Source organism: Hippoglossus hippoglossus, chromosome 18 (genome assembly GCF_009819705.1).
Source record: "Hippoglossus hippoglossus isolate fHipHip1 chromosome 18, fHipHip1.pri, whole genome shotgun sequence".
Classification (NCBI taxonomy): Eukaryota; Metazoa; Chordata; class Actinopteri; order Pleuronectiformes; family Pleuronectidae; genus Hippoglossus; species Hippoglossus hippoglossus.
This window is the reverse complement of record NC_047168.1, coordinates 15,757,310-15,783,424: the sequence shown is the minus strand read 5'-3', so window position 1 is coordinate 15,783,424 and position 26,115 is coordinate 15,757,310. Positions and strand designations below refer to the sequence as shown.

The window sequence follows — 26,115 nt, the reverse complement described above, 5'->3', positions numbered from 1 at the left end:
CTGAGCTGACCAAGTAAAGCACTTCACAATAAATGGGACAGTAGAAACATGAAGCTTATTTTCCACATCGTGTCGACAGCCGGACAAATCCACGTTTCTTCTTCTAAATAAATGCGTCGTTCAGTCTCCGCAGTCAAAGCTGAAATACCTGATCTCAGTTCCTTACGTCGACCGTTCACACGGACAGAAAGTCAATCACATCATTCACTCACTTAAGTTGAGCTTTTTGTTTGACATAGACATTATAAAAACAAACCTGTGAGTAGCATGCTTTCATGACTGGCTACGATGAAACAGAACCAATCAGCAGCAATATTAACCAGTTCTCTCTGTTGGTTTTATATTTGTGTTTGAATGTTCAGTGTCCAACAGAAGCTTTGTCGTGCTGCAACACAACTGGACTCAGATATTCAGCGGTGAGACGATCTCTGTCAGGTGTGAGATCCAGGGAGGAGGAGACACCCAGTGGGAATATGAATGGAGGACAACAAGCTCCCACCAACCAGTCACTGGTCCAAACACAGCTCCCACACACAGTGAATACAGGCTGGGCACTGCCTCTGTTTTCCACAGTGGAGAGTACTGGTGTAAGGCCAGAGCGGACTTGTATTCCTCAACAGAGTGGAGTGATGCCTTCCAGCTGAGAGTAACACGTGAGTCCAATCATCTTTCAACACCTCCACCGAGGACGTTACGTCTTCACCTCTTTCTGTTTGTTTTTCTTGGCAGGATGACGTAAAAACTACTAAACCAATTTCCGCCCAATCCCCAGATAGCATCTGGGTGTGGACCTAAACTGGTCCACATGTAAACCAGCTAATGTGGCCCAAATACCTTAAAACAAACCTGGGTCTTTTTGGCACACATCAGGTGCTGTAGGCAAAGTGTGATCTGGATGTGGACCTCAAGTGGTCCATGAATGGTGAACATGGCTCAAACAGCACATAACAGATCGGGGCCACCTTTGGCCCTTTTGGTGACAAACGGTATTGCGACGGCTTATCTGTGGCCCGGCTCTGGCAAACAGCAGTGGACTGCCCAAGTGCCATCGTTCCATGAGGTGTGTGGGCTGGATGACAGTGTGACAGTGTGGGCCACATCTGGGCCCAAAGCATTCAGCTGTGTGGGGATCAATGAACCTTTTACATGTTGAGATTCATCATTAGACCTTTTCTGTCTTATATATTTTACGATCAGAACTTTGTCCTCTACTGAGTGAAATTCTGCTTCATACGCTTTAATCTTTTTTCCCCATTTAATTTGTCTTTCATTTTCTCTCACGCATTTTGAAAGCCAATAAACCCAGGCCCAGGCTGACTGCCGATAACACAACCATCACAGGAAAGGGAAGCGCAGCACTGATCTGCTCTGTGGATAACGCCGCTGAGTGGAGATACGACTGGTTCAGAAGAACCTCAGCCTCCGCTGCAGCTCAGATCCTAAGATATAATGAAACAGATGATGAAATCAGCATCTCAGAGGAAGGCATCTACAACTGCAGAGGAAGGAGAGGAGACACAACTGTCTTCACAGAGGACAGCAACCTAGTCACAATAGAGAACAGAGGTAAGAGTCAGTTTAGAAATCCAAAGACTAGTTACCTCCGCTGTGGAGGTTATATTTTGTCCCTGTACGTTTCTTTCTTTATTTGATTGTCAGCAGGATTACGCAAAAACTACTGGATGGATTTCCATGAAACTTGGGACAGAACCAATGAAATTTAGATGGAATCCAAACATCCAGACTTTCTTTAACACGATGTAACTTTTACAGAGCAACAGCGCCCTCTGCAGCCACACGTGCTATTTTTTAATAACTTCAGAGTCTTTTTAACTGATCTCAGTTCAGCTTCACTCTTCAACTGCAGCTGGTTGTGACAGTTGAAGCTGACTCTCAGTCAGTTCTTCTCACAGGAGATGGAACCCACTCAGCAGAGTCACAGAGAACAGACGTTCAGGGAGTGAAGGAGGAAACTTTCTCCATATTAAGGCAGAGAATCATTACATTAACTTGGAAGCTGCTGTTTTAAGGTTAAACAGTTGCATAGTGTTTTGCTTTAAGATTGTGTGATTCCTTTTTGATTATTTTCCCTGATGAAAAGATGAGAGGACTGGTATCTGTAAAGTTTGGTGGAGGTATGAGCTGTACTGAGTTCATTCTACTTTCTTCTGTTCTGTGTTTCTATTTGTGATCAGTTTCCCACAAGGCGTCTGTGGCCCTGCAGCCTGACTGGTCTCTGATATTCAGCGGTGAGATGATCACTGTCCGGTGTGAGGTCCCTGCAGATGGACTGACTGAGTGGGAGTATGAATGGACCAAACCCAACTCAACTACGGTTCCAACACACAATGAACACAGGATTGTCAATGCGTCCTCGTCCGACAGTGGAAGCTACAGGTGTTTGGCTAAAGACAAGAAGAACTTGAATTCCACAACCGAGTGGAGCGATGACGTCACATTAACAGTTTCTGGTGAGAAAGACTGAGTTTTGAGAAACTGGCAAATGTCTCCTTCAATTTATGTTCATATGCGCTGATAAAAAATAGAATACAACAAAAAGTAACGAGGGATGCACCGATTCAAAAGCTGAACATCTTACCGATATTCATCTCGTTGTTGCGATCAGCCTATTGGCGAGTAAGATGACGTTCACCGATGTTTAGATGTTATTCTCATCTGGGAGGAAACAATTGCTGTTCAGAATCCAAACCAAAATATCCTGGATACAAACGATCTGGGACCGAGGTCCTGCCGATACACGACCAATCGTGAGTCTAATTCAGTTCAACCCAAAACTTGAACATACAGTACATCAGAGGTACAAGAACTTCCTTTCTTCCTGAGATAATTTGACCTATACTGCAGCCAGCCACCAGGGGGCGAACTGATGTGGAGCTGTGATGTCGTCCATCTTTATACACGGTCTATGCTCAGCACCTTCAGACCAGATGGATGTGGGCCACTTCAGGCAGTGATGCGGCTCCTCTAGCTTTCCTGTGGACAGAATGGATCCGAGCCTGAACTCGTCCACTTGTTAAAGAGCTGATGTGGCCCAACTATCCCAGAACAAACCTGGGTCTTTATGGTAAACATGCGGTGCTCTAGGCAAAGTGTGATCTGGATGTGAACCTAAAGTGGTCCACGTGGTGAATGTGGTTCAAATAGATCAGAACGAATCTGGGCCACGTTTGGCACCTTTGGTTAATGTACGGTACGGCTGTGGCTAACTTGTGGCTCTGATATGGCAACAGGTGGTATAATCTGGGCCAAAGCATTCTGTACTTTTGCTTTTACTGCTGTTTTAGTTTGTACGACTGCAGAAGACTAAAGAAGATACATGTTCTACTCATTTCATTCAACTCACATGAAATGGACTAAATGTCAAAGTGTTTTTAACATTAACAGAAAGACCAGCGGCTAACCTGCGTGCTGACCACAGAGCCTTTCCAGTAGGGGGCAGTGTGCTCCTGACCTGCTCCGTGGGCCCTTCATCACCTGGCTGGAATTATTATTGGTACAGAGGTGAGAAAACCTCGGAGCCCCTGACGGATGAGGATTTCAAGTCAGATGGACAAAGTGCTAGTGCCTCACGTGAAGGACAGTACTGGTGCAGAGGAGGAAGAGGAGATCCAGTTTACTACACCGAGTACAGTCACTCAGTCAGGATTCATGAAATTGGTGAGTGCGGAGAAAATCCATTCTGCGTTCATGACTGTTTGTTGAGATTACGTAAAGGTTGATGCTGATACAAGCTGTTATTCTATCTTTACTGGTGAATATGAATAGTCCACAACAGAGCTGCTGTGACTCTTCAACCCAACTGGCCGAACAGATACAGAGGAGAAACCGTCACACTGGGGTGTGAGATCCAGGGAGGAGACTCTGAGTGGGAGTATGAATGGACAGCAACCAGCTCACATGCACCTCCCAACACAAAGGAATTCAGGATCAGTGTGGGGTCACATGTGAGCGGCAGTTACTGGTGTCAGGGCCGACTGAAAGGTGCACGGCAGAATTCAACAGGATGGAGTGTTCCCCTCACGTTGTCTAACGGTGAGTCAAGTCATATTTAGTATTAAAAATATGTGTTTAAGTTTAAATATTACAAAGTTTATATGTGTTCAATGCACATGTACAAAAGAGAAGCCAAAATATCCCGGGTACCAGCCATCTTGCACTTTTCAGGTCATTTAGAGCCAGAGTCTGTGAAATCCTGATGGAGGTGTGGAGCGGGGGTATCGAGGTCCCGCCCATACATGTGCTCGACCAATCGCGAGTCAGAGTCAGCTGTCAATCATGACGTTTCACTGTTTTTATAACATCAAATAACTAATTAAAACCAAACTGATCAGAAACATGAACACGTGAACAAACTCCAATGAAAGAAACCATGGTTGACATATACTGCAGGCAGCCACCAGGGGGCCATTGTTATAATTTGGCTTCACTTTTGGGGGCAGTCATGTCGATGGCTGAATGTGTAGCATCCAGAAATTGCATTGGTTCCAAAATGAACATCTCTAGACAAACATGAAGACGTGTTTTTGTTCTGACGATGTTCCGTTTCAGCCACTGCACCACGACCTGTCGTCACTGTGTCTCCGTCATGGCTGACTCCTGGAGCCTCAGTGACTCTCACCTGTGGGGTTCCACATCCGGCTGCAGGATGGAGGTTCTCCTGGTACAGACTTGACCTGAGTAGTTTGAATCAACTCCCCAGCTGTCCACAGTCATTTCTAGATAGGATGGGTCCTATGGACATTTCTGACCAGTACCGTTATGAGCTGCTCCCAGGAAGCAACGGAGGGACTGAACAAAACTCCTCCGTCATCAGAGGCCAGACGGAGTCAGCAGGTTATGCATGTCGAGCTGGAAGAGGAGACCCCGTGTTTTACACTGAGTACAGTGATCCAAAGTGGGTCTGGTCTGGAGGTGAGTTTGTTTCTTTCTCTTGAAGCAGATGTTGTCTCTTCAGTCGGTCAGTTACTTGGGGAACATGACTTTGGCTGGTTCCTCCAGGTGATTCACTTTTAGAGGTGATAGGTCAAAGGTCAAGACAAATACAGGGTTAGAGAGACAATCTAAAGTTTATATTGATCAGAGAATCATTCCCCAAAATCTAATGTCACATGAAATGATTTTTTGTGTGCATCCTATAGGACTGACTTGAAGTTGATATTATTTATGATCATATGCTCGGACTGACATCATCATGATGTCACTGTGATGTCAACAAACGATGTCGTCCTTCTGACGTTTCCCCTGTAAAATGACGCAAAGCCTCAAATGACACCTTTAATCTGGAAACATTACAAATGTATTCTCGTAATATTATGACCTTATTCCCAAAAACAAGATGTGACTGAGATGGAGTCTCTGCTGATGGCTTCACGTTTTTAATGCTCGACTAATTTAAACCATTAGTTGATGTTTCATACTTCATGTCACGTTTTGCAGATTCCTATTCGTCAGTGTCTCTCACAGTGAGTCCGGACTCAGTGCAGCACAACTTTGGTGACAGGATCCTTCTGACCTGCGAGGGAAACTCTGATGAGCTGAGATTGTGGAGGTTTACTGGAGACCAAGTACTATTGTTAGAGTGCAGCTCTCACAAGACAAGGTTCACATGGCCCATGGAAAGGCATTATTTTCGTTCTGCAGTTTACTGCTGTGGATCTGGATCAGAGCTCAGCAACGCAGTCAACATCTCTTCAGGTTGTAGTTTTTCATTGAATCTATTCACACTGTGCATGTTTCCAACATCCCATAATGTGAGTTAAAGGTAGAGTAACTGAAAGTGGGGAGCACTGCCTCCCTTCACTGCTCCTTCAGGAGCTGCACCCCCCACATTTACCAAGGTGCATCACCTCAAACATGATCTGTGGATGAAATTCACCCTCTTTATTTACACAAACCACACGTTCAACGACCAGAATCAGCTGCGAGAGTGTGTCCGTCTGCCGTTAAACAAGCAGACATCACGTAACTGTGTGGACGCCACAGCCCACAGCGCCATTCGGAGGCTGTTTCCCTCTCTTTACTCAAGAGGGAGGTCTCTTGGTTTGAGAGCAGGACTTATTGATGTCACATTCAGATTTTGTGATGCTCTCACTCAAAACCCTGCTCTCACACTCAACTCGACCCTGCTTGAGCTCAGACGTCCTGCTCTTGAAGCCAGGGCTGTGTATTTAAACCAGATGTTTTTCCAGCGCACACACATCGTACAGCTCACGGACGTGAGGAGCAGAATTTGACAAAAAGTGCATTGAAGGACTTTGGCTCCACTTTAACATCTAATATTTAGACTCATGCTGTTTATATACGAGCTGAATTATCAGGTTGTTCACATTGTTGATGGTTTTTTAACTGTTTACAGTTCCAGGTGGTGTTATCCTGGAGAGCCCTGTCCATCCTGTGACTGAGGGACAGTCCGTTACTCTCCGCTGCTCATCGTTCAGAACAAACCTCTATTCCAACTTCTCTTTCTACAAAAATGGTGAACTCCTCCGAAGGGATGTCAGAGGGAAACTGGAAATCTCAGCTGTGTCAAAGTCAGATGAAGGTTTCTACAAGTGTGAACATTCAGGAGTCTTCTCACGGAAGAGTTGGATGTCAGTAAAATGTGAGTGTGATCAATATGAGGTAGAAAAGGAGTCTCCAGGTTGAGAAGTAGATTCAAAACTTTTCTACTCAGTATTTTCACTGAGACGGCTTCTAACCACCAGGTCCACTTGGTCAATACACTTATAAAACTTTACACATATTTTTACAGCTGGAAACTTTTTTTTACACATATACAAAGTATTTCTACAACTACAAACCTTTTTTGCACATATTGAAATATTACTTCAAGTACAAAACTTATTCACAAAGTTGTTTTTTTTCACATCAAAATATCTGCTGAAGTGTTGGTTCTATATTTTTCCACGTCATGGATCTGCCTTTGCTCCTCACTGCTCCTCGTCTGATCCCGTTAATCCTGCAGCACCTCCCTCTGCGTCTCCTGTGTCACTGGTCGTTGGGCTGGTTGGTGGCATCACACTGATTCTCCTCCTCTCGCTGCTGCTGTTGTGTTGGTGCAGGAATTCAAAGAGTGAGAGCTGCTCTTGTTCATTTCATTTAAATCAAACTTATTCCAAACTATTGTCACGATAGTCATGGAGCAGAGGTTGAAAAATAAAATCATGTAACGTGATCATTATCGTCTTTTTCACAGATCTGTGTTGTGACAGGTTGGTTCCACTCTCTCTTGTTTCATCTTCAACAAAACAGCAATACTTTACTTTTTCTTTTTCATTCACTTCTGATTGTTTGACTGTTTCAGGCTCAGCCAGTCTCTGAGAACCAATCAGAGCTCAGACCCACCTGTCCACCCCGATGAAATCCAACTGCAAGTGTACTCGTCTCTTCTCCATGGTCAGCCTTCCTTCTCCTACTGAATGCCTTCACAGCTATTTCTAAGTTGTTGCTTTTCAGAAGAACCTAGTCACAAAGTTTCCAATTACATTTCATGTTGATTTGATTTTGTATTGACTCGTAGGTGACAACTGCATCTATGAATCAATCAGAGGAGACACGGAGGAAGGTACAGTATAAAATGTGCCTCCTGCAGAGAAGTCCTAAATGAAAAACCTTCTGATTTCAGGTGGACGGGCAGATGAGTACAGAAATGTCCAACACGATGTCATGACATCAACACACACGCGTGGTTTTCCAACATCTCATTTTAGTCACATGGTCCAAAGACAGACATTTGGACTTTTCAGTTGAGTCTGAAGCAGAGTTACAGGTGGAAAGGTTCCTCAGACCCGGCTCCAGACCAGTGCACCAGAATGTAGTCAGACCCAGATCAAACTGAACCAGGGATCGGTTTTGCTGCGCCCATTTAATGTTTGAACAACAAGGACGTTCATCTGCATTGGAACACGTGTGGAGCACCTGAAGCTGGTGATGCTGGTTGTGATAGAGATATTAGAGTGGCAACGAGATCAACTAAATGAATAAAACAGGTTCTCAACCTTCTCAAGTGGTTTTCTGTCTTCACAGGAACCCGAGGTGATCCAGAGGAGAGGTCTGACTACGTTAATGAAAATCCACATTCAGCTTCAGGTACAAATATTAACAACTGGCTGTTCAGCTACTGGCTCATGTGCATTTGACATAAACCTCAACTGAAACTCCATCATATCATTATTAAATAGTTCTTGTACGATAAGTATGCAGTTCAGTTGGTGTCTCAAATTTCAAATCCTTTGTGTAAAACTATGAACGGCCTTGATCATGTTGTAGGGTTGAAGTATCAAGTGTGTACTTCAGAAATTTGCAGTTATTGTCATTTTGTTTCAGGAGCACTATGAATGGTGCATCCTCCAGAAAACAAGAACATGAAAACCAACATTCATCCTCAAACACCTTCACATATTAGACTCACCAGTTTTGTAACAGCTCATTGGAAAGAACGACATGATCTGGATTGAATTTCAGGATCAATGAAAAAAGAAATGCTGTGATATTTGCTTTTGTGTTTACGTTCAATATTTCAATTGGCTGATATGGGCCTTTTAAGATATGCACCGATATGAAAAGGTTTATTTTACAGGATAAACAATGTGCATTATGATTATATTTTACATTGAACATTTTTTTGTCTTAATTCAAGTTCTATATATTCTGTCGTATTTGTGTTTTCTTTCAATTTATCTTTATTTCTTTAAAAAATATTGTTATAAGTAAACTTTATTGCCAATTTTATATATAAGTGATAGTTTTTTACTCCTTGATATCGGTATCGGCATTGGCCCCTAAAAAAAGCTTATTCTGTATATTAAGAATCATGGAGCAGAGGTTGAAAAATAAAATCATGTAACGTGATCATTATTGTCTTTTTCACAGATCTGTGTTGTGACAGGTTGGTTCCACTCTCTCTTGTTTCATCTTCAACAAAACAGCAATACTTTACTTTTTCTTTTTCATTCACTTCTGATTGTTTGACTGTTTCAGGCTCAGCCAGTCTCTGAGAACCAATCAGAGCTCAGACCCACCTGTCCACCCCGATGAAAACCAACTGCAAGTGTCCTCGTCTCTTCTCCACGGTCAGCCTTCCTTCTCCTACTGAATGCCTTCACAGCTATTTCTAAGTTGTTGCTTTTCAGAAGAACCTAGTCACAAAGTTTCCAATTACATTTCATGTTGATTTGATTTTTTATTGACTCGTAGGTGACAACTGCATCTATGAATCAATCAGAGGAGACACGGAGGAAGGTACAGTATAAAATGTGCCTCCTGCAGAGAAGTCCTAAATGAAAAACCTTCTGATTTCAGGTGGACGGGCAGATGAGTACAGAAATGTCCAACACGATGTCATGACATCAATACACACGCGTGGTTTTCCAACATCTCATTTTAGTCACATGGTCCAAAGACAGACATTTGGACTTTTCAGTTGAGTCTGAAGCAGAGTTACAGGTGGAAAGGTTCCTCAGACCCGGCTCCAGACCAGTGCACCAGAATGTAGTCAGACCCAGATCAAACTGAACCAGGGATCGGTTTTGCTGCGCCCATTTAATGTTTGAACAACAAGGACGTTCATCTGCATTGGAACACGTGTGGAGCACCTGAAGCTGGTGATGCTGGTTGTGATAGAGATATTAGAGTGGCAACGAGATCAACTAAATGAATAAAACAGGTTCTCAACCTTCTCAAGTGGTTTTCTGTCTTCACAGGAACCCGAGGTGATCCAGAGGAGAGGTCTGACTACGATAATGAAAATCCACATTCAGCTTCAGGTACAAATATTAACAACTGGCTGTTCAGCTTCTGGCTCATGTGCATTTGACATAAACCTCAACTGAAACTCCATCATATCATTATTAAATAGTTCTTGTACGATAAGTATGCAGTTCAGTTGGTGTCTCAAATTTCAAATCCTTTGTGTAAAACTATGAACGGCCTTGATCATGTTGTAGGGTTGAAGTATCAAGTGTGTATTTCAGAAATTTGCAGTTATTGTCACTTTGTTTCAGGAGCACTATGAATGGTGCATCCTCCAGAAAACAAGAACATGAAAACCAACATTCATCCTCAAACACCTTCACATATTAGACTCACCAGTTTTGTAACAGCTCATTGGAAAGAACGACATGATCTGGATTGAATTTCAGGATCAATGAAAAAAGAAATGCTGTGATATTTGCTTTTGTGTTTACGTTCAATATTTCAATTGGCTGATATGGGCCTTTTAAGATATGCACCGATATGAAAAGGTTTATTTTACAGGATAAACAATGTGCATTATGATTATATTTTACATTGAACATTTTTTTGTCTTAATTCAAGTTCTATATATTCTGTCGTATTTGTGTTTTCTTTCAATTTATCTTGATTTCTTTAAAAAATATTGTTTTACTTATTATTGCCAATTTTATATATAAGTGATAGTTTTTTACTCCTTGATATCGGTATCGGCATTGGCCACTAAAAAAAGCTTATTCTGTATATTTTTGCCGCAGTCATGCAACAAAGGTTTGAATGCAACCTGTGATGTTTTCCATTCGTACGTATATATATGTCTTTGTTATTATTCACCAATGACTCAATGGAGGACGATGTGAGACAGGACCTCGTCTGGCTGTGTGTTATGTTCCATATACAGTCTGTGGTTATGTGTGATTATTTCCATGGCTCGTAATTCTCTGTTTGATGAAAACACTCGTCTGCAGACAGTTTAGCTTTTTGTTTTGAAATGTGATGAACTGTAACAGATTATAATTCAAATATATAATTGAATGTGTTCTTTGTTTTATCTTTATTAAACTGTGAAATCCCACCTGGACTCTGTCCATATGTCCTGTTTTATTTTGAAATCCCTCACCTTAAGTGTCCTCAGTTTGACTTCCTGTGTGGGAGTTTTCTTTCGGTCCCACCAGTGTCTGATCAGCCAGTTCCTCATGTCTGCAGTTGTCAGCTGGTCTTTGCACAGTGAAGCTCTGCAGCTGCTGGATTTTTCCTCCACATGACGTCTCTGTTCTGACCGATGACTCCGGCTTTCAAGTGAAGACAAGAAGGTTTGTGTTTTATTGTGGCAGGAAACTCTTCTGTTGTACATTTAAACCTTTGTCTCAGTGGGAACACTTTTCTCCCACCTGCAAGTGAACATCATCAGCCACATGGTGGCGCTGCAGCTTTTGATTTTATCTATGAATTATCTTTTGCAATAATCTCATCAAACCCTGATGAAAAAGAAATGTAATTGGGGCGTTTAACCAGAAACTTTATCATAAATAGCTATAAATGAAAATAAAACACAAATGCAGCCAAATATATAGAACATGAATGAATATGTTCTGCTTCTTTAAAATAAAAGTTTTTCTTCTGTGTGGATCAGGAAATAAACTCTGATGCAACACGTCACTGAACAGCTGATATCTGCCAATTCTTATCAACCAATAAATCAGTCGACAACCAGCGTCTGTATATAAAGACCATCAGTGACTGTATATAAAGATGATCAGTGACTGTATATAAAGACCATCAGTGACTGTATATAAAGAGGATCAGTGACTGTATATAAAGAGGATCAGTGACTGTATATAAAGACCATCAGTGACTGTATATAAAGATGATCAGTGACTGTATATAAAGACAACCAGCGTCTGTATATAAAGACAACCAGCGTCTGTATATAAAGACTTGCTCCAACATTTTCTTCACCAACAGCTTCTGGTTGTGTTTTCACGCAGCATCACTGCCCCGTGTGGTGACAGATGAAACTACAGACAATGATTCGTCGGAGCTTCAGTTTCTCATGTTGCAGAAAGACCGAGTCACCAGCCGCACATTTGATCAGGTGAGCCAGGGGCCCGACCTCAGGTCCAACCTCCGACATGAGCTCAGTTCTGTGGTTTGTCAACCCGACCAGCCGACATCTTTCTGCAGTCCATCCAGATCCTCACAAAACCACCCAGAACCCAGCTGCTCTGCCAGTCGCCACGATTCAACAGCAGCAGCCAACAGCAGTCACCGTCCATCTGCCAACTGAGCCCAGAGCAGGTGTCCCAAACCTGGCGCCCAAAGGCAAAACGCCATCCAGGCCCCGCCCGCTTGATCCATAGACCTCGTGGTAACAACAGCAGCCCGGAACTTTCCTGTCTGTTGTCCCGTTCAGAGACAAATCCACATGTCGACTTCTCCAGGCTCGAGTGCAGACGTCCTGCAGCGTTGCCTCCATCGACCCGGTCTAATCACCATGAAGCTTACGTGAAGCTGTAAAAGATTCAGTCCCGAGTTTATTAAACCAAACTTATCTTTGTACGTGAAGTGAAGGTTTGTGAACCGTTTTTTAAAAGTCAACTGAAACAAGGTCAGAACATTGTTTGCTGTTTTGAGCAAACATGATATTTCATAATTTATAACCTCACTGATCTTCAGAGGTGCTGGTGTTTGGGTGTTTGCCTGTTTCTAGCTTTTGCTAAACTGAGCTAAGCTAAGCTAAGCTAAGTTTATCACTTCTGTCAGTCAAACACTAGGGGGCGGGACTATTTCCCATCTGGATTATGGAGAAAACACACAGATCATCATCGTTTCACCTTCGAGGTCGATTTTCTGTCGGTGACGGAGGATTTTAACGACTTGTGTAATGTGTCCAGGACTAAAGACATGATAATCCACTTCAGGAAGTAGCCTCCACCGATTCCCTCTGTTTTTATCCATGGCCGAGCTGTTGAAGTTGTCGGTCAAATCTCTGGGAACGACAATCGACAACAAACTCACATCTGAAGCCGACACTGATGCTGTTTGTGCAAAGGTCCACCAGCGATAAACGTCTATCACAAGGGGAGAAGGTTTCATGTGGATTCTGCTCACAGATCTATAGAATCTAACCAAGATGAAAGACTTTGAGACGTAAGAACTCATTGGTCCCTGTGACCGTCGGCCTCATTAAAGCATCATGTGATCTACAGGCCCTTATGTACATGTGCGTTGTGTGTATAGAATTATGAGTTTCCTTTATTCTCTGCTGGCTGTAACACAAACGGACTCTTGGGGATAATAAAGTTGACCTTGAGCTGCTGCTTCACTCTATTTCATGTGACGTCATCATCTCGACTTCCTCTGACGTCCAGCAGGTTGTTTGTTTTATTCCCCTGATCTCTTACTTTTCCTCTGTGTGTGAAATCATCCACTTTTATTCTGCACTTTCACCTTTTTGCCATTTATTGCCAAAGGTCTTAAATCCATGATGCCATAAACACACACAGAACCACTAACACACTGGTGCATGAAGGGATTTTTCATGTGCACAGTGTTTCACATGAAATGTGAAGCTGGCATCTGCAACACGTTTTACACATTTCCATAGACGCACATTTCTTTATTTCTTCACGACTTTTCATATTCATGATTTGTTACAATGAGATTTCTGGGGTTTATTTACTTGAATATGCTTTGTACTGGTGATAAAGTGTTTGTGTACAGTTTATGATTTGACCTTTTTATTGTACTTTTATGATTCATTCATATATCAATGTGTAGAGTGGAGCTCTGACTGTGTCGTCCCACTGAGCTGAAACACAACTGAACGAAATGCAATGAGACAATGTCCAGCTGACTCTAGTTTATTTACCCAGTAAACATGGAACCTCAGCCATCATCGCAACAATTGAGGAGGAAGTGGAGCTGAATTTCATCATCTGATTGTGACTCAGCATCACCTCAACTTCTTCAAACCAGTTTCTGCTGTGACTAAGCAGGAGTCAGAATTTCATCACACGGTCACTTTTCCAGGCATCAAAAGTCTTTTTACATTTAATTACAGTTCTATTTGTAGTTTGGGTAAAAGTGAATGTGATGAATTAAAACTCCTGCTGCACATGGTTCTTGTTCTGCTCTTATTCACACTGTGATTGAAGGTGATCACCAGCATTTCAGACATCATAGATACATGCTCTTTAAAAGTCTGCATTTGAAGCAGCAGTCTTCATGCAGAGCATCTAGAGTCAGAGGAAGGATCCTGAAAAGACTCAATCAATTGATATATTATCTTCTGATCTCCATGAAGCCGTCGCTACCTCCACCCAGGAGCTCATGTTCTCACCCATGTCCATTGTTGTGTTCGTTGGTTTATCAGCAGGATTACACAAAAACTACTGAACCAATATCCACAAAACTTGGCAGAAGGATGGAACCAAGAACCCAATGAGTTTGGTGCAGAAACGGACAAAGGGGCCGGTCGTTTTTCACTTTGTTTAAATGAACATGTTGGACTTTTCCACCAGTTTCCCAGTGAATGATTCCCAGTTAGAGAACTGATATATTAGTGTTTGCAGATTGATTGAACTGGACTGAAGTGTATTAAAGTACAAGCAACCTCAGAGTTGGGGTGTGAGGTTCCTGTGAAGAAGCAAACTGAGTCAGAAAACAGAAGTGCACGAACACCTCCCTCTCTCATATTGATAAGAGATGTGTTCCTCTGATTCTCTACCTGTCTTGAAGTGTGTTTGAGTGGCGCTGCTGGATGGGACCATGGGGCACTCTGTGCTCGGTGTGCTGTCGTTATTCTGTGAGTATCACTAACTTTTATTCTATGAATGCAAAGTGTTTATTAGATGTTTGTCCAACCACAGCAACGGCCGCTGAAACTGAAATGTCTTTATCTATGTGCAGAGGTAACCAGCCGCATGTATTCTGTTACATGCACTTAAATAACTTTTATTTGAGACTAAATTGTGATTGTTGGAGAACCGTTAGAAAGTGGAAACTATATTTTCTTTAAATTTATTATTTGATGCACGACACATGAAAAAAGACCAATTTTATACCTGGTTCATTGATTTATTTGCCAAAAGATAATTTGATATAAGAAAAGTTGATTTAGAAACAAATCAAACATTGTGATGATCTAATGGGAATTATAGACTTTAAAGTTACTGCTGTGAATATTGTCCCGATGATTATCAGAGAAACAATCATCTGATCCACATGAATTCAGATAAATGGATCAAACACAGTAGATTACTGATATTTTAACTTCTTTTATTCATCGGGTTATTGATTCTCAAGCCATTTCATACTTTTGTACAATTTCTTTGATGGGTAGTTTTAATTCTACTGCTCATACTCGCTTTTACAATATAACAGTACTTACTAATAGACTTATTACTAGAGTCTGTACTGTGTTTGATTATTTAGCAGGTTTAATAATGTCTGATGAGATACCAATGTTTCTTTCAGTGCTGAATACACTCCTCTCCTGTGGACACACTGAATGTGAGTCAACTCTTTTCTTTATTGCTCTCTATCTTTATTAATATGTATATTTCATCCCATTTTTCTTTGTGTATGTTGTTACTAAGATTAGTGAGTATATGAATGAACTGCAAACTTATAGAACAAACGTCTGGTTGGTATTTCCTCTAACTATGTTCTGTTTGTGCGGGGGGGGGGGGGGTAGATGCTGAGCTGACCAAGTAAAGCACTTCACAATAAATGGGACAGTAGAAACATGAAGCTTATTTTCCACATCGTGTCGACAGCCGGACAAATCCACGTTTCTTCTTCTAAATAAATGCGTCGTTCAGTCTCCGCAGTCAAAGCTGAAATACCTGATCTCAGTTCCTTACGTCGACCGTTCACACGGACAGAAAGTCAATCACATCATTCACTCACTTAAGTTGAGCTTTTTGTTTGACATAGACATTATAAAAACAAACCTGTGAGTAGCATGCTTTCATGACTGGCTACGATGAAACAGAACCAATCAGCAGCAATATTAACCAGTTCTCTCTGTTGGTTTTATATTTGTGTTTGAATGTTCAGTGTCCAACAGAAGCTTTGTCGTGCTGCAACACAACTGGACTCAGATATTCAGCGGTGAGACGATCTCTGTCAGGTGTGAGATCCAGGGAGGAGGAGACACCCAGTGGGAATATGAATGGAGGACAACAAGCTCCCACCAACCAGTCACTGGTCCAAACACAGCTCCCACACACAGTGAATACAGGCTGGGCACTGCCTCTGTTTTCCACAGTGGAGAGTACTGGTGTAAGGCCAGAGCGGACTTGTATTCCTCAACAGAGTGGAGTGACGCCTTCCAGCTGAGAGTAACACGTGAGTCCAATCATCTTTCAACACCTCCACCGAGGACGTTACGTCTTCACCTCTTTCTGTTTGTTTTTCTTGGCAGGATTACGTAAAAACTACTAAACCAATTTCCGCCCAATCCCCAGATAGCATCTGGGTGTGGACCTAAACTGGTCCACATGTAAACCAGCTAATGTGGCCCAAATACCTGAAAACAAACCTGGGTCTTTTTGGCACACATCAGGTGCTGTAGGCAAAGTGTGATCTGGATGTGGACCTCAAGTGGTCCATGAATGGTGAACATGGCTCAAACAGCACATAACAGATCGGGGCCACCTTTGGCCCTTTTGGTGACACACGGTATTGCGACGGCTTATCTGTGGCCCGGCTCTGGCAAACAGCAGTGGACTGCCCAAGTGCCATCGTTCCATGAGGTGTGTGGGCTGGATGACAGTGTGACAGTGTGGGCCACATCTGGGCCCAAAGCATTCAGCTGTGTGGGGATCAGTGAACCTTTTACATGTTGAGATTCATCATTAGACCTTTTCTGTCTTAGATATTTTACGATCAGAACTTTGTCCTCTACTGAGTGAAATTCTGCTTCATACGCTTTAATCTTTTCTCCCCATTTAATTTGTCTTTCATTTTCTCTCACGCACTTTGAAAGCCAATAAACCCAGGCCCAGGCTGACTGCCCATAACACAACCATCACAGGAAAGGGAAGCGCAGCACTGATCTGCTCTGTGGATAACGCCGCTGAGTGGAGATACGACTGGTTCAGAAGAACCTCAGCCTCCGCTGCAGCTCAGATCCTAAGATATAATGAAACAGATGATGAAATCAGCATCTCAGAGGAAGGCATCTACAACTGCAGAGGAAGGAGAGGAGACACAACTGTCTTCACAGAGGACAGCAACCTAGTCACAATAGAGAACAGAGGTAAGAGTCAGTTTAGAAATCCAAAGACTAGTTACCTCCGCTGTGGAGGTTATATTTTGTCCCTGTACGTTTCTTTCTTTATTTGATTGTCAGCAGGATTACGCAAAAACTACTGGATGGATTTCCATGAAACTTGGGACAGAACCAATGAAATTTAGATGGAATCCAAACATCCAGACTTTCTTTAACACGATGTAACTTTTACAGAGCAACAGCGCCCTCTGCAGCCACACGTGCTATTTTTTAATAACTTCAGAGTCTTTTTAACTGATCTCAGTTCAGCTTCACTCTTCAACTGCAGCTGGTTGTGACAGTTGAAGCTGACTCTCAGTCAGTTCTTCTCACAGGAGATGGAACCCACTCAGCAGAGTCACAGAGAACAGACGTTCAGGGAGTGAAGGAGGAAACTTTCTCCATATTAAGGCAGAGAATCATTACATTAACTTGGAAGCTGCTGTTTTAAGGTTAAACAGTTGCATAGTGTTTTGCTTTAAGATTGTGTGATTCCTTTTTGATTATTTTCCCTGATGAAAAGATGAGAGGACTGGTATCTGTAAAGTTTGGTGGAGGTATGAGCTGTACTGAGTTCATTCTACTTTCTTCTGTTCTGTGTTTCTATTTGTGATCAGTTTCCCACAAGGCGTCTGTGGCCCTGCAGCCTGACTGGTCTCTGATATTCAGCGGTGAGATGATCACTGTCCGGTGTGAGGTCCCTGCAGATGGACTGACTGAGTGGGAGTATGAATGGACCAAACCCAACTCAACTACGGTTCCAACACACAATGAACACAGGATTGTCAATGCGTCCTCGTCCGACAGTGGAAGCTACAGGTGTTTGGCTAAAGACAAGAAGAACTTGACTTCCACAACCGAGTGGAGCGATGTCGTCACATTGACAGTTTCTGGTGAGAAAGACTGAGTTTTGAGAAACTGGCAAATGTCTCCTTCAATTTATGTTCATATGCGCTGATAAAAAATAGAATACAACCAAAAAGTAACGAGGGATGCACCGATTCAAAAGCTGAACATCTTACCGATATTTATCTCGTTGTTGCGATCAGCCTATTGGCGAGTAAGATGACGTTCACCGATGTTTAGATGTTATTCTCATCTGGGAGGAAACAATTGCTGTTCAGAATCCAAACCAAAATATCCTGGATACAAACGATCTGGGACCGAGGTCCTGCCGATACACGACCAATCGTGAGTCAGCCTCAGCTGTCAGTCAAGATGTTTCACCCTGTTTTTATAACGTCAAGAACTAATTCAGTTCAACCCAAAACTTGAACATACAGTACATCAGAGGTACAAGAACTTCCTTTCTTCCTGAGATAATTTGACCTATACTGCAGCCAGCCACCAGGGGGCGAACTGATGTGGAGCTGTGATGTCGTCCATCTTTATACACGGTCTATGCTCAGCACCTTCAGACCAGATGGATGTGGGCCACTTCAGGCAGTGATGCGGCTCCTCTAGCTTTCCTGTGGACAGAATGGATCCGAGCCTGAACTCGTCCACTTGTTAAAGAGCTGATGTGGCCCAACTATCCCAGAACAAACCTGGGTCTTTATGGTAAACATGCGGTGCTCTAGGCAAAGTGTGATCTGGATGTGAACCTAAAGTGGTCCACGTGGTGAATGTGGTTCAAATAGATCAGAACGAATCTGGGCCACGTTTGGCACCTTTGGTTAATGTACGGTACTGCTGTGGCTAACTTGTGGCTCTGATATGGCAACAGGTGGTATAATCTGGGCCAAAGCATTTTGTTCTTTTGCTTTTACGGCTGTTTTAGTTTGTACGACTGCAGAAGACTAAAGGAGATACATGTTCTACTCATTTCATTCAACTCACATGAAATGGACTAAATGTCAAAGTGTTTTTAACATTAACAGAAAGACCAGCGGCTAACCTGCGTGCTGACCACAGAGCCTTTCCAGTAGGGGGCAGTGTGCTCCTGACCTGCTCCGTGGGACCTTCATCACCTGGCTGGAATTATTATTGGTACAGAGGTGAGAAAACCTCGGAGCCCCTGACGGATGAGGATTTCAAGTCAGATGGACAAAGTGCTAGTGCCTCACGTGAAGGACAGTACTGGTGCAGAGGAGGAAGAGGAGATCCAGTTTACTACACCGAGTACAGTCACTCAGTCAGGATTCATGAAATTGGTGAGTGCGGAGAAAATCCATTCTGCGTTCATGACTGTTTGTTGAGATTACGTAAAGGTTGATGCTGATACAAGCTGTTATTCTATCTTTACTGGTGAATATGAATAGTCCACAACAGAGCTGCTGTGACTCTTCAACCCAACTGGCCGAACAGATACAGAGGAGAAACCGTCACACTGAGGTGTGAGATCCAGGGAGGAGACTCTGAGTGGGAGTATGAATGGACAGCAACCAGCTCACATGCACCTCCCAACACAAAGGAATTCAGGATCAGTGTGGGGTCACATGTGAGCGGCAGTTACTGGTGTCAGGGCCGACTGAAAGGTGCACGGCAGAATTCAACAGGATGGAGTGTTCCCCTCACGTTGGACCTGTCTAATGGTGAGTCAAGTCATATTTAGTATTAAAAATATAAGTGTTTAAGTTTAAATGTTTTCACTGTTTTTATAACATCAAATAACTAATTAAAACCAAACTGATCAGAAACATGAACACGTGAACAAACTCCAATGAAAGAAACCATGGTTGACATATACTGCAGGCAGCCACCAGGGGGCGATTGTTATAATTTGGCTTCACTTTTGGGGCAGTCATGTCGATGGCTGAATGTGTAGCATCCAGAAATTGCATTGGTTCCAAAATGAACATCTCTAGACAAACATGAAGACGTGTTTTTGTTCTGACGATGTTCCGTTTCAGCGACTGCACCACGACCTGTCGTCACTGTGTCTCCGTCATGGCTGACTCCTGGAGCCTCAGTGACTCTCACCTGTGGGGTTCCACATCCGGCTGCAGGATGGAGGTTCTCCTGGTACAGAGTTTACCTGAGTAGTTTGAATCAAGTCCCCAGATGTCCACCGTCATTTCTAGATTGGATTGGTCCTATGGACATTCCAGAGTTCAGTTATGAGCTGCTCCCAGGAAGCAACGGAGGGACTGAACAAAACTCCTCCGTCATCAGAGGCCAGACGGAGTCAGCAGGTTATGCATGTCGAGCTGGAAGAGGAGACCCCGTGTTTTACACTGAGTACAGTAAGATAAAGTGGGTCTGGTCTGGAGGTGAGTTTGTTTCTTTCTCTTGAAGCAGATGTTGTCTCTTCAGTCGGTCAGTTACTTGGGGAACATTACTTTGGCTGGTTCCTCCAGGTGATTCACTTTTAGAGGTGATAGGTCAAAGGTCAAGACAAATACAGGGTTAGAGAGACAATCTAAAGTTTATATTGATCAGAGAATCATTCCCCAAAATCTAATGTCACATGAAATGATTTTTTGTGTGCATCCTATAGGACTGACTTGAAGTTGATATTATTTATGATCTTATGCTCGGACTGACATCATCATGATGTCACTGTGATGTCAACAAACGATGTCGTCCTTCTGACGTTTCCCCTGTAAAATGACGCAAAGCCTCAAATGACACCTTTAATCTGGAAACATTACAAATGTATTCTCGTAATATTATGACCTCATTCCCCAAAACAAGATGTGACTGAGATGGAGTCTCTGCTGATGGCTTCACGTTTTTAATGCTCGACTAATTTAAACCATTAGTTGATGTTTCATACTTCATGTCACGTTTTTCAGATTCCTATTCGTCAGTGTCTCTCACAGTGAGTCCAGACTCAGTGCAGCACGACTTTGGTGACAGGATCCGTCTGACCTGCGAGGGAAACTCTGATGAGCTGAGATTGTGGAGGTTTACTGGAGACCAAGTACTATTGTTCGAGTGCAGGTCTCACAAGACAAAGTTCACATGGTCCATGGATAATCTTCGTTCTGCAGTTTACTGCTGTGGATCTGGATCAGAGATCAGCAACGCACTCAACATCACTAGAGGTTGTAGTTTTTCATTGAATCTATTCACACTGTGCATGTTTCCAACATCCCATAATGTGAGTTAAAGGTAGAGTAACTGAAAGTGGGGAGCACTGCCTCCCTTCACTGCTCCTTCAGGAGCTGCACCCCCCACATTTACCAAGGTGCATCACCTCAAACATGATCTGTGGATGAAATTCACCCTCTTTATTTACACAAACCACACGTTCAACGACCAGAATCAGCTGCGAGAGTGTGTCCGTCTGCCGTTAAACAAGCAGACATCACGTAACTGTGTGGACGCCACAGCCCACAGCGCCATCCGGAGGCTGTTTCCCTCTCTTTACTCAAGAGGGAGGTCTCTTGGTTTGAGAGCAGGACTTATTGATGTCACATTCAGATTTTGTGATGCTCTCACTCAAAACCCTGCTCTCACACTCAACTCGACCCTGCTTGAGCTCAGACGTCCTGCTCTTGAAGCCAGGGCTGTGTATTTAAACCAGATGTTTTTCCAGCGCACACACATCGTACAGCTCACGGACGTGAGGAGCAGAATTTGACAAAAAGTGCATTGAAGGACTTTGGCTCCACTTTAACATCTAATATTTAGACTCATGCTGTTTATATACAAGCTGAATTATCAGGTTGTTCACATTGTTGATGGTTTTTTAACTGTTTGCAGATTCAGGTCGTGTTATCCTGGAGAGCCCTGCCCATCCTGTGACTGAGGGACAGTCCGTTACTCTCCGCTGCTCATCGTTCAGAACAAACCTCTATTCCAACTTCTCTTTCTACAAAAATGGTGAACTCCTCCGAAGGGATGTCAGAGGGAAACTGGAAATCTCAGCTGTGTCAAAGTCAGATGAAGGTCTCTACAAGTGTGAACATTCAGGAGTCTTCTCACCGGAGAGTTGGATGTCAGTAAAATGTGAGTGTGATCAATATGAGGTAGAAAAGGAGTCTCCAGGTTGAGAAGTAGATTCAAATCTTTTCTACTCAGTATTTTCACTGAGACGGCTTCTAACCACCAGGTCCACTTGGTCAATACACTCATAAAACTTTTCCACATATTTTTACAGCTGGAAACTTGTTTTTACACATATACAAAGTATTTCTACAACTACAAACCTTTTTTGCACATATTGAAATATTTGTTCAACAACAAAACTTGTTGTTTTTTTCACGTCAAAATGTCTGCTGAAGTGTTGGTTCTATATTTTTCCCTGTCATGGATCTGCCTTTGCTCCTCACTGCTCCTCGTCTGATCCCGTTAATCCTGCAGCACCTCCCTCTGCGTCTCCTGTGGTCGTTGGGCTGGTTGGTGGCATCACACTGATTCTCTTCCTCTCGCTGCTGCTGTTGTGTTGGTGCAGGAATTCAAAGAGTGAGAGCTGCTCTTGTTCATTTCATTTAAATCAAACTTATTCCAAACTCTTTTGGTTTGAGAGCAGGATTTATTGATGTCACATTCAGATTTTGTGATGCTCTCACTCAAAACCCTGCACTCACACTCAACTCTACCCTGCTTGAGCTCAGACGCCCTGCTCTTGAAGCCAGGGCTGTGTATTTAAACCAGATGTTTTTCCAGCGCACACACATCGTACAGCTCACGGACGTGAGGAGCAGAATTTGACAAAAAGTGCATTGAATGACTTTGGCTCCACTTTAACATCTAATATTTAGACTCATGCTGTTTATATACGAGCTGAATTATCAGGTTGTTCACATTGTTGATGGTTCTTTGAAGGGGACATAGCATGTCCACTTTACCACAAGTTGATATGGTTCCTTGGGGTCTTAATGAAATGTCTGTAACATACTTTGGTCAAAATACCACAAGGATCATATAAAACAGCTTTTTACCCTGTATAAAACAGCCCTCCACAGAGTGACCTGTTTTGAGTGCCTGTTCCTTTAAATGCTAATGAGCCAGCTCCCCCCTCCCCCCTCTCCCCCCATGATTTTAAACAATATAAATTACATATTTTATATGATATAAATTATCAAATATGCATCCCATACTTTGTATTCCCCTTCTGTTGTCCTGGAGTTTTAATTTTCCCAATCACATAATTAAATGTCCCCCTCTGCCCCCCCACTACAAGCACACAAGCAGACAGACAGAGAGAGAAAGAGGGGGGGGGGGCTATGAAGACCATCATTTACCCCCGAACCCCGACATTCAACGGGTACAACAACAAGCGGAGAAAGCAGAATCGCGGGCTGACCTTATATATACAGTCTATGGGGCTGACCAGCGGAGAAATGCTCGTCCCGTGTGAACAGCCAGGCGGCTGCGCGCTGGAGAACGGCGCTGCGCTGGGGGGGGCGGGGGGGATGAGGTGGGGGGTGGGCCAAGACCATGTAGGGAGACTTCCAGTTCCTTGTTACGACACAAAACCCAGGAAGCTCAATCGAGTCACTCAAGCATGACGTTTCTGACTTAGAGGAACTATAACAAAACGCGCAAGTGTTTTTTCCCCAGAGTTTTTGGGTTGGTAGACATGAGCCAGATACCCACATTAACCTGTAGAAGCACTAACAAAGTGGAATTTGCATGATATGTCCCCTTTAACTGTTTACAGATTCAGATCGTGTTATCCTGGACAGCCCTGTCCGTCCTGTGACTGAGGGACAGTCCGTTACTCTCCGCTGCTCGTCGTTCAGAACAAACCTCTATTCCAACTTCTCTTTCTACAAAAATGGTGAACTCCTCCGAAGGGATGTCAGAGGGGAACTGGAAATCTCAGCTGTGTCAAAGTCAGATGAAGGTCTCTACAAGTGTGAACATTCAGGATTCTTCTCACCGGAGAGTTGGATGTCAGTAAAATGTGAGTGTGATCAATATGAGGTAGAAAAGGAGTCTCCAGGTTGAGAAGTAGATTCAAAACTTTTCTACTCAGTATTTTCACTGAGACGGCTTCTAACCACCAGGTCCACTTGGTCAATACACTTATAAAACTTTACACATATTTTTATAGCTGGAAACTTTTTTTTACACATATACAAAGTATTTCTACAACTACAAACCTTTTTTGCACATATTGAAATATTACTTCAAGTACAAAACTTATTCACAAAGTTGTTTTTTTTCACGTCAAAATGTCTGCTGAAGTGTTGGTTCTATATTTTTCCACGTCATGGATCTGCCTTTGCTCCTCACTGCTCCTCGTCTGATCCCGTTAATCCTGCAGCACCTCCCTCTGCGTCTCCTGTGGCGCTGGTCGTTGGGCTGGTTGGTGGCATCACACTGATTCTCCTCCTCTCGCTGCTGCTGTTGTGTTGGTACAGGAATTCAAAGAGTGAGAGCTGCTCTTGTTCATTTCATTTAAATCAAACTTATTCCAAACTATTGTCACGATAGTCATGGAGCAGAGGTTGAAAAATAAAATCATGTAACGTGATCATTATCGTCTTTTTCACAGATCTGTGTTGTGACAGGTTGGTTCCACTCTCTCTTGTTTCATCTTCAACAAAACAGCAATACTTTACTTTTTCTTTTTCATTCACTTCTGATTGTTTGACTGTTTCAGGCTCAGCCAGTCTCTGAGAACCAATCAGAGCTCAGACCCACCTGTCCACCCCGATGAAAACCAACTGCAAGTGTACTCGTCTCTTCTCCACGGTCAGCCTTCCTTCTCCTACTGAATGCCTTCACAGCTATTTCTAAGTTGTTGCTTTTCAGAAGAACCTAGTCACAAAGTTTCCAATTACATTTCATGTTGATATGATTTTTTATTGACTCGTAGGTGACAACTGCATCTATGAATCAATCAGAGGAGACACGGAGGAAGGTACAGTATAAAATGTGCCTCCTGCAGAGAAGTCCTAAATGAAAAACCTTCTGATTTCAGGTGGACGGGCAGATGAGTACAGAAATGTCCAACACGATGTCATGACATCAATACACACGCGTGGTTTTCCAACATCTCATTTTAGTCACATGGTCCAAAGACAGACATTTGGACTTTTCAGTTGAGTCTGAAGCAGAGTTACAGGTGGAAAGGTTCCTCAGACCCGGCTCCAGACCAGTGCACCAGAATGTAGTCAGACCCAGATCAAACTGAACCAGGGATCGGTTTTGCTGCACCCATTTAATGTTTGAACAACAAGGACGTTCATCTGCATTGGAACACGTGTGGAGCACCTGAAGCTGGTGATGCTGGTTGTGATAGAGATATTAGAGTGGCAACGAGATCAACTAAATGAATAAAACAGGTTCTCAACCTTCTCAAGTGGTTTTCTGTCTTCACAGGAACCCGAGGTGATCCAGAGGAGAGGTCTGACTACGTTAATGAAAATCCACATTCAGCTTCAGGTACAAATATTAACAACTGGCTGTTCAGCTTCTGGCTCATGTGCATTTGACATAAACCTCAACTGAAACTCCATCATATCATTATTAAATAGTTCTTGTACGATAAGTATGCAGTTCAGTTGGTGTCTCAAATTTCAAATCCTTTGTGTAAAACTATGAACGGCCTTGATCATGTTGTAGGGTTGAAGTATCAAGTGTGTACTTCAGAAATTTGCAGTTATTGTCACTTTGTTTCAGGAGCACTATGAATGGTGCATCCTCCAGAAAACAAGAACATGAAAACCAACATTCATCCTCAAACACCTTCACATATTAGACTCACCAGTTTTGTAACAGCTCATTGGAACGAACGACATGATCTGGATTGAATTTCAGGATCAATGAAGAAAGAAATGCTGTGATATTTGCTTTTGTGTTTACGTTCAATATTTCAATTGGCTGATATGGGCCTTTTAAGATATGCACCGGTATGAAAAGGTTTATTTTACAGGATAAACAATGTGCATTATGATTATATTTTACATTGAACATTTTTTTGTCTTAATTCAAGTTCTATATATTCTGTCGTATTTGTGTTTTCTTTCAATTTATCTTTATTTCTTTAAAAAATATTGTTATAAGTAAACTTTATTGCCAATTTTATATATAAGTGATAGTTTTTTACTCCTTGATATCGGTATCGGCATTGGCCCCTAAAAAAAGCTTATTCTGTATATTAAGAATCATGGAGCAGAGGTTGAAAAATAAAATCATGTAACGTGATCATTATTGTCTTTTTCACAGATCTGTGTTGTGACAGG

General features: G+C 42.7%; 1 protein-coding gene and 1 long non-coding RNA gene across 2 annotated transcripts; both read left to right on the top strand.

The window, feature by feature from the left end:
* Nucleotides 1–319: 319 nt before the first annotated feature.
* Nucleotides 320–25,651, top strand: LOC117752193 (the record flags this gene model as incomplete). The annotated part of the gene is made up of 18 exons (XM_034569387.1): nucleotides 320–653; nucleotides 1,294–1,566; nucleotides 2,196–2,471; nucleotides 3,406–3,678; nucleotides 3,787–4,053; nucleotides 4,570–4,932; nucleotides 5,458–5,715; nucleotides 6,377–6,622; nucleotides 19,882–20,241; nucleotides 20,767–21,018; nucleotides 21,680–21,925; nucleotides 23,583–23,828; nucleotides 24,192–24,299; nucleotides 24,423–24,438; nucleotides 24,531–24,622; nucleotides 24,747–24,791; nucleotides 25,253–25,315; nucleotides 25,553–25,651. Coding segments are annotated over 18 exons (3,729 nt in total), but the record flags the coding sequence as incomplete, so codon positions are not given.
* LOC117779146 lies at nucleotides 9,107–10,819 on the top strand. The gene is made up of 3 exons (XR_004616934.1): nucleotides 9,107–9,261; nucleotides 9,723–9,785; nucleotides 10,023–10,819. It is a non-coding gene; the product is annotated as an uncharacterized LOC117779146 (long non-coding RNA).
* Nucleotides 25,652–26,115: the final 464 nt, after the last annotated feature.